The sequence below is a fragment of the Jaculus jaculus genome, chromosome 6, assembly GCF_020740685.1.
Source record: "Jaculus jaculus isolate mJacJac1 chromosome 6, mJacJac1.mat.Y.cur, whole genome shotgun sequence".
NCBI lineage: Eukaryota > Metazoa > Chordata > Mammalia > Rodentia > Dipodidae > Jaculus > Jaculus jaculus.
Window position 1 is genome coordinate 100063730 of NC_059107.1, and position 9639 is coordinate 100073368.

Here is a 9639-nt window from a genome sequence, read left to right on the forward strand (position 1 = left end):
GGCCTTGGTTCCTCTGCTCACTAACTGAGCTGAGGGAGGGACATATACACGGACACCTGTTTTCCCTTCCCTAGCTTTTGTGTCTCAAAACTCAGACACAGCCACACTCACCCACATTCATATGTACAACCACACACACACACACACACACACACACACACACACACACACACGGCGAAGGTCAGTGGGATGGGGAGGAAGGGAAGTTTGCACCAACCAGATTGTGAATGCAGCTTGAAAGATTTCACACAGCAAAAGAAAAAAAAAAAAAAAAAGAAAGAAAGAAAGAAGGAAGGAAAAATACACATTAAGTTAAAAAATAAAGAAGTACATGCCCCTCCCCACAGTCTTTTTCTTCATCCAGGGGTTGGTTTGTCCCCTCCATGTTACTGCAGACACTTTCTATTCCCTCTTTTCAACTGGAGCTTTTACAGAGCCTGGGTCTTCAGTTCAACAGGCTCCCCTGTACCCTCTGGCTGTCCATTGGAGTCACTGGGTCTGGCACCCTTGAGGATAGACAGTCTCTCAGAAACACTCTTGAGCCGGGGGAAGAGGAGAAAATCGTACAGGAGGCTTCCCAGGCCCCCTCCAATGATGGGGCCCACCCAGTACACCTGTGGGAAGAGAAAAGGAACACTCAGGTTTGGGGACCTTTAAGGAAGAAACAAGCAATTAGGCACTGTCTATGCAAAAATCAGTATGGATTTTTAAATTTTTTTCAAATTTATTTTAGAGAGAGAAGCAGACAGGGAGAGAGAATGGGCACACCAGGGCCTCTAGCCACTGCAAATGAGCTACAGATGCATGTGCCACCTTGTGCATCTGGCTTACATGGGTACTGAGGAATCAAACTTGGGTCCTTAGGCTTTACAGGTAAGCATCTTAAACTGCTAAGCCATCTCTCTAGCCCCAAGTGTGGGTTTTTTATTGTTGTTTTTTGTGGTAGGTAGTAGGGATTGAACCCAGGGTCTCTGTATGCTGATCATGTGCTCTAACCACTAACCAACACCACCAGCCCCAGGTGTTTTGGTTTATTGTTTTAAAATTCTAGACTATAGTATCCTATTGTACCTCAAAAGCTAGCCCCCTTCTTTGAGGCAGAGTTTCACTCTAATCTAGGCTGACCTTAGAACTCACTCTGTAATTCCAGATTTGTTTCAAATTCACAACAGTCTTCCTAACTCAGCCCCCCAAGTGCTAGAATTAAAGACATATGCCACCACACCCTAACAATAACTCCCATTTTGGATACATTTTGATTCACTGGTTATTTAATTTTCTTCCATTTTTAAAAATTTTTTTAAATTATTTTTATTTATAATTTTTATTTTATTTATATTTAATTATTTTTATTTATTGTTTGAGAGAGAGAGAGAAAGAAGTAGAGAGGGAGAGAAAGAGAAATGAGAATGGGCACACCATGGCTTCCAGCCACTGGAAACAAACTCCAGATGCATGCGCCACCTTGTGCCCCTGGCTTACATAGGTCCTGGGGAATTGAACCTGGGTCCTTTGGCTTTGCATGCAAGTGCCTTAACTGCTAAGCCATCTCTCTGACCCAGAGATTTATTTATTTTTTTATTATTTATTTGCTGGAGAGAGAGAAAGGCAGATAGAAAGAATGGGAGCACCAGGGCCTCTAGCCACTGCAAACAAACTCCAAAAGCATGCACCCTTTGTGCATCTGGCTTACATGTGTACTGGGGAACTGAACCTAGGTCCTTAGGTTTTGCAGGCAAGTGCCTTAACCACTGAACCATCTCTCCAGGCATATTTTAGACTTTTTTCTCTTATATTTTTTCCAGCTATAGCTCAAGCTGACCCATTATTTACTCTGTAGTTAGGGTGGCCTCAAACTCATGTTGACCCTCCTACCTCAGCTTCCAAAATGCTGGGATTAAAGGCATGTGCTACCTCATCTGCCTCTTTTAGCTTTTGTTATTGTTTTTGAGGTAGGGTCGAGGTAGGGTCTCAATCTAGCCCAGGCTGACCTGGAATTCACTATGTAGTCTCAGGGTGGCCTCAAATCCATGCCAATCCTCCTACCTCTGCCTCCTGAGTGCTGGGATTAAAGGTGTGGGCCACCATGCCTGGCTCTTTTTATTTTTTATTTTTATTATTTATTTATTTAAGAGCAACAGAGAGAGAGAGAAAGAGGTAGAGAGAGAGAGAATGGGCGCATCAGGGCCTCCAGCCCCTGCAAATGAACTCCAGATGTATGTGCCACCTTGTGCATCTGGCTTATGTGGGTACTGGGGTCCTTAGGCTTCACAGGCAAGTACTTAACCTCTAAGCCATCTCTTTAGCCCTCTGAAGTCCAAAATACATTACTTATTTATTTATGTATTTATTTAGGAGACTTGTTCAGGCTCACTTCAAACTAACCTGATGCTCCCAGTCCTGTCTTAGCCTCTTAATGTCCTTAATGTTTTCTTTCTTTCTTTTCTTTTCTTTTTTTTTTTTTTTTCTTGTTTGTTTTGTTTCTTCAAGGTAGGGTTTCACTGTAGCTCAGGATGACCTGGAATTCACTCTGTAGTCTCAGGGTTACTTCAAACTCCTGGTGACCCTCCTTCCTCTGCCTCCCCAGTGCTGGGATTAAAGGAGTGCATGACCACACTCAACTGATTTGGAACTCACTTTTTAGCCCAGGATGGCCTTGAACTGATTGATGGTAATCCTACCTCAGTCTCCCTTTATTCTCTACCTTCTTAGTGCATGCAAATTCATGTGTTATCATTTTGCACTACGTTATTTTTATTTATTTCTTTATGGGGGGGGCAGAAAGAGAGAATGGTTGTGCCAGGGCCTCTAGCCACTGCAAACAAACCCCAGATGCATGCACCACCTTGTGCATCTGGCTTACATGGGTCCTGGGGAAACAAATCTGGGTCCTTTGGCTTTGCAGGCAAGCGCCTTAATTGCTAAGCCATCTCTTGCCCCATTTTTCACTAGTTTATATATTTCTTGGAAAAAAAAATTGTAAATCGTGGTGAAATATTTACGTATTTTTTTCTGAGGTGGGGTCTCACTCTAGCCCAAGCTGACCTGCAAGTCACCCTGTAGTCCCCCGGATGACCTCGAGTGCTGGGGTTACAGGTGTCTGTCACCATGTACAATACAAGACCTAAAATGCACCTCATTTAACATTGGTTGTTGTTTGTTTGAAGACAGGACCTCACTCTATAGCCAAGGCTGGCCTCACTCTCATGGTGCAGCCTGGTGTAGGCTGAAGCTTCAGGCCATTCTGCACGTCCTCCCTTGTGTGGGAATTCTAGGCATGAGCCATGCCTGGCTTATTAAACACTCTTACATGCACAAACCCAGTAGTGTTAGATAATATTCACATAGTTCCAGAATTTGTTTCACAGTTTTTATAAAACTGAAATTTGTTTTTTTGTTTGTTTGTTTTGTTTTTCAAGGTAGGGTCTCACTCTAGCCCAGGCTGACCTGGAATTCACTCTGTATTCTCAGGGTGGCCTCATACTCACGGCGATCCTGATCCTCCTACCTCTGCCTCCTGAGTGCTGGGATTAAACATGTATGCCACCACACCTGGCTAAAACTGAGATTTTTATAGGTATTAAAATGCCTATTCCCCCTCTACTTCAGCCCTTAACAACTACCTTTCTACTTTATGTTTCTATGAATTTTGTTTTTGTTTCTTTGTTTATCTTAATATTTTTAGTTACTTATTTGTGAGAGATATGGAGAGAAGGAGGCTGACAGAGAGAGAGAATGAGTACGGGCAAAGTTGGGCCTCCTACCACTGCAAAGGAATTCCAGATACACAAGCTACTTTGTGTATCTGGCTATGTGGGTGCTGGGGAATCAAACCCAGGTACTGGGGAATCAACCCAGACCATGAGGTTTTACAAGGAGGAGCCTGTGCCATCTCTCCAGCCCCTTTTGTTTTGAGACAGAATCTTATATAGCCCAGGCTGACCCCAAACTTAATGTGTTATCAATGACCTTGGACTCATAATCCTCCCACCTTCACCTCCTAAGTGCTAGGATTATAGGCATGCGCCACATGCTACCTTGTTTCACTGAATTTGAATATGCCACTTCACGTATGTAGAATTATACAGGAGTTGTCTTTTAGTGACTGCCTTATTTCATTTGGCATAATTTCTTTAAGTTTCATTGATGATGCAGCATGTCAGAGCTTCCTTTCTTTTAAATGTTGAATAATATTCTTTTTTTTTTTCAAGGTAAGGTCTCACTCTAGCCCAGGCTGACCTGGAATTCACTATGTAGTCTCAGGCTGGCCTCGAACTCACAGCAATCCTCCTACCTCTGCCTCCCAAGTGCTGTGATTAAAGGCATGCACCACCATGCCCAGCTAAAGGTTGAATAATATTCTATGTATGTATGTTCACATTCTATTTATCCATTTATCTAGCAAAGGAAATTAAGTTTGCATTTATCTCTTGGCTATTGTAAATAATGCTGCTATAAAAATGGTTGTGCATCGCTGGATATGGTATCCCAGCACTTGGGAGGCTGAGGTAGGGGGATTGCCATGAGTTCGAGGCCACCCTGAGAATACATAGTGAATTCCAGGTCAGCCTGAGTTAGAGTGAGACCCTACCTGGGGGCGGGGGAAGGTGGTGCAGCTTTGAAGATTTTTTTTTTTTTTTTTTTTTGAGGTAGGGTCTCACTGTACCCCAGTCTGACCTTGAACTCACTATGTAGTCTCAGGCTGGCCTCAGTGATCCTCCTATTTCTGCCTCCTGAGTGCTGGGACTAAAGGCGTGCACCACCATGCCTAGCTTAAGAGGTTTTAAAATAGTTTTCATATGTTTGGCTTGCCTATAGCCAAAACAACATAAGCATAATCAATATTTATTGAGGACTTATTCCATACCAGAATCTGGCCAAATGCTTTACATAACTTCCACATTTATTTCTATAACAATCCATTTTACAGATGAAAACTGAGGCAAAGGATGATTTATTTACCCAGAGTCACACAAGGCTGGTAAAGTAAAGTGTTGGAACTGGGTTAAGACCTAGGTCCATCACTGTCACACACATCCTGATTTGGGAGGCGGGGGGACAGGCAGAAGGTTTTGTCTTCAGATTTAGTTGTACCCCTCATCACCTGTAGTTCTGGCATCCCGCGTATGCTCAGTTAATAATCTCTAACTAACCAGGGTTAGGATAATACAAGTAAGGGCTCCTTGTGTTTGTCTGCCTCTCTGTATGTTTATTTTAGAGATGAGGTCTTGCTATGTTGTTCAGGCCAGACCTAACTTCCTAGGCTCAAGCAATCCTCTTGTATCAGCCTCCCAAGCGCTGGCACTGCACGCACTTGCCCAGCTAAGAGCCTCTCTTATGGGCAACATAACGCAGAGTGCACACACCAGCATTCCATGTTCTCTAACAACTCTCTTAGGTGCTGGCCGAACAGCCAGTGTGTCCAGATGGCAAACAGGAGCCACACCTACTCCCTGCTGCCCAGCTCCAACCCCAAGGGCTGTAGGATCTTGCCCCTGCCCCCTCACTCACCCAGTGGTTGCTGAAGTTCCGGGTGAGAATGGCAGGAGCAAAGGAGCGGGCGGGATTCATTCCTGCGCCGGTGTAATACATCTGCAAGAGACATGGTCACAACTGAGGCTCCCCTGCACGCCGCCCAGCTTCTCGCCTCACAGCACGCATTATATTCAGCCAGGAGCAAGTGGGGAAGGACATGCTGCCTAGTGCCCAGGGGCTCCCACAGTGGGTAGGACCACCAATACTCCCTCTGGGGAAAAACCTTGAGTAAGAAGTTTCCCACTTCGCCCGCTTACCCCAAAGAGGTGCCCCAGGGTGAGGGAGAAGCCAACGGCCAGGGCCACAGAGCCCAGACGGCCATTCCGCCTCTCGTCGTATGTGGCAAAGATGCAGAGCACGAACTGGAGCGTCAGGAAGATCTCCACAGTGGTGGCCTGGCCCACGCTCACCCCAGCATGCAACTGGGCAGAGGAGGAAGAAGGGAGGCAGCTCGTTAGCATTGCCATGGCATTATACCCACGAGGCTTCCCAGGCAGGAAGGCCCCTTAAAGCATCAATTCCCAGGAGAGGAAGGATCTAAAAGCCCTTCATAATCAATGCATTTGTGTGTTAATATCTCCTAACACTGATCCTTTGTCATGGAAATGATTAGATGATGAACGTGAGGCGTACTGTAAGGTAAAATGTTTCCTTAAGAATTTGGAAGGATCATGGAAAATGCTAATAAAAATTTAAAAAAAAAAGAATTTGGAAGGAAGGCTGGAATCTGAACTCAGGTTTCTTCTTTCTTTCTTTCTTTCTTTTCTTTTTTTTTTTTTGGTTTTTCAAGGGAGGGTCTCACTCTAGCTTAGACTGACCTGGAGTTCACTGTGTAATCTCAGGGTGGCTTCGAATTCTCTGCAATCCTCCTACCTCTGCCTCCCAAGTGCTGGGATTAAAGGCATGCCCCACCACGCCCGGCCTCGAATTTAGGTTTCTTGATGTTCAGTGGAGGTCTCTATGCCTTCCCTATCCCTCCAAGTCCTTTGTAGATCACACACACACACACACACACACACAGTGAAGAAGCTACCAGGGCAACCATCAACCATCAAGACAGCACTCTCAGCTGCCCCTTACCGTGTTGAGTGCTAGGTTTCCTCGGACAGCAGGCGGGGTGACACTGTACAGCACCGCGGCTCCAGCCACAGCTCCCAGGAGCTGGGCTGCCATATAGCAGAAGGCCCGGAGGAGGGACATCTGGGAGCCCACAAGGAAGGCAAAAGTGACTGCAGGGTTGACATGGGCTCCACTGATGTGGCCCACAGTCTGCACCAGTGTAGCCAGGGCCAGGCCAAAGGCCAAAGCCACTTGCAGGACATGTAAGGGTCCTGGGGCCCAACGCAGTGAGGCCCCCAGCCCAAAGAAGACATAGAAGAGGGTTGCAAAGAACTCAGCGAATATGGCCCTCCAGAAGGAGGCAGACCGCAGTTCCCACATGGCAAGGAGGATGGGCACAGTGCCTGGGTCCCTAATAACCCCTGGACTGCTCTGGGTGGACAGTCCCCTTTATAGAGAACTCTTAATCCCTGGGAGGGGCAGACTGAGGTAGCTGGCCCAGCCTCTTAACCCCTTCACAGCTGTGGAGGGCCGAATCCATTCTCAAACATCTGATGGAGTTGCTGGTTTTTCCTTCTCTCCTTAGCAGGGAGAAGAGTTGAGAGGGCCATGAGCTGGGACTATGAGGCTCCTGGCCTAGGACTGGAACAGTCCTGTCCGTTGGTATCAAAGTTGGGGTTCACAGCCTTGACTGACATCTGCTCTAGAGCATTCCTCAGATCTTTGAAGGTAGTCAAGCTGAGCTCACTTTTTGGGGGGTATATGCTGTGCTTCTGGGGGTCTCGGGCTCCTGAGTCTGTCAGGGGTAAGAGTGGGGGTGGGGATAAGGAATGGGGTTCAGCAGGGAAATTGGATAACTGAAGAGAATTCTTTAGGCCCTGGGATTAGAGGGCCCTCTCCCATTGGCTAGTTTGGACTGGAATCTGTGGACCCTGCAGCTCTGGAGCAGAATGGTTCTGCTGTGTCTGTCTTTCTCCAAGCCCAGATTCCCTACCCCCAGCCCATGCCAGTACCTCCCTTTCCAAACTCTCAGCCTGGCCTTTTAAACCACAAAGACAGACATGGTTGGGAAGAAGCACGTGGTAGGAATGGGTTTGGAGGCCTAGGAGGAGGAAAAGAAATCAAACCTCAAAATCAGTTTGTACATCTTCTAATTCACAAGCTATATATAGCAGGAAGTGGTTAAGGAAGGAAACAGTCATCCTATGAAACAATGGGAGCATCTGATAGTCCCCCAAACTATTGTGGTAGAGGCACTGGAGTGCTGAGCCTCAATCCCCAGGGAAAGGTCTGGGACAGCGGTCTGCTCAAGGAGAGAACCAAAGGTTGGGCTGGAGAGATGGCTTTGCCTGCGAAGCCTAAGGACATAGGTTCAATTCTCAAGTACCCATGTAAGCCAGATGCACAAGGTGGCCCATGTGTCTGGAGTTTATTTGCAGTGGCTGGAGGCCCTGGTGTGCCCATTCTCTCTCTCCTCTCTCTCTCCCATATTTTCCTCTTTCTCTCTCCCTCCCAAATAAATAAATAAAATATAAAAAGAGAGAGAGAAAGGTTAAAAATGGAGCAAGAAATCTTTGGGAAAGAGGTTCAGCTGTGTGGACTTCGCTGAGGGAAGGACATGGGGCGTAGACGAGAGAGAGTTGTGTGTAGAGAAGGCAAAATAGGGCATACTGATTGAATCTACCTCTTCCATACAATGGCAAATCATGCAAGACACAGCTTTTCCTGGGAGCGCCAGAAGAAAGCAGAAACTGGTTCTTCCACAGAGAGTGTCCCATCCAGCCCACCTGTGAGGAGAGAGGGGGAACGCAGATAAGGGCCTGTGCTTTTGTCTTCCTCCAACAAAGCCATCTTGGGGTTGGATGGGAAAAGTCCTACAGTGAAGGTGGAAGGCCTCTACCCTACTTAGCGTTACCGAGATTAGAGGGCACAGAGGGGTCTGCTTTCATGAAAGAGAAAGAGCCAATCAGCAGTCCTAGGAGTCTCTCCCGTGTTCTAGAAGCTCTGGTCTCCTCCCTTCGGGAACTTCAGCCTTGGCTCCTCTCACCCAGTGCTGCTACCAGGTTCCAGGCATCCCTGCTAGCTCGAGGAAGAGCACAGCGTTCATGCTCATTCCAGAAAAGGTCTCCAGGCAGGAGCAAGAAGAGCACGTCATGGTGCTAAGACTTCGGTAACAGACATGTTTGAGCAAGTGAGGGTCAGGATATAAAGTGACAGAGAGAGTTATAACTGCTGGTGGGAATGTAAATTAGGATAAGCATAAGTTTTATGACCCAAGAATTTTTCTACACATACACCAGGAGGCATGCACAAGAGTATTTAGAGCAGCACCATTCACAATGACAAAAACAAACAAACAAACAAACAAACTTCAAAGTGCTGGGTGTGGTGGCACTTAATCCCAGCACTTGGGAGGTGGAGGTAGGAGGATCACCATGAGTTTGAGGCCAGCTTGAGACTATAGAGTGAATTGCAGGTCAGCCTGGGCTAGAGCGAGACCCCACCTTGAAAAATCACACACACAAAAAAGTTTTGCAGTCGGAGAGATGGCTTAGTGGTTAAGGCACTTGCCTGCAAAGCCAAAGGACCCAGGTTTGATTCCTCAGGACTCACGTTAGCCAAATACACAAGGTGGTGCATGTATCTGGAGTTCATTTGCAATGACTGGAGGCTCTGGCACGCCCATTCTCTCTTTATCTCTCTCTCAAATTAAAAAAAAAATTTCAGCTGGAGAGGTTGCTCAGTAGTTAAGTGGTTAAGGCAGTTGCCTGAAAAGTCTAATGACCCAGGTTCAGTTCTCCAGTACCCATGTAAAGCCAGATGCACAAAGTGGTGCATGCTTCTGGAGTTTGTTAGCCAGTCATGGTGGTGCATGCCTTTAATCCCAACACTTCGGAGGCAGAGGTAGGAGGACCACCGTAGATTCAAGGCCAGCCTGGGACTGCAGAGGGAGTGCCAGGTCATTCTGGGCTACACTGACACCACACCTTGAAAAAAAAAGAACACACACACACACACACACACACACACACGAAAATACTAGTT

The 9639-nt window shown here is 46.6% G+C and overlaps 1 protein-coding gene across 1 annotated transcript; it reads right to left on the reverse strand.

Moving 5' to 3' along the window:
- Positions 1–428: 428 nt before the first annotated feature.
- Positions 429–6975, reverse strand: LOC101604121 (major intrinsic protein of lens fiber). The gene is made up of 4 exons (XM_045153479.1): positions 6616–6975; positions 5793–5957; positions 5512–5592; positions 429–614 (listed from the first exon to the last, which is right to left on the reverse strand). The coding sequence occupies exons 1-4, from the start codon at positions 6973–6975 to the stop codon at positions 429–431; spliced, it is 792 nt and encodes a 263-aa protein (XP_045009414.1).
- Positions 6976–9639: the final 2664 nt, after the last annotated feature.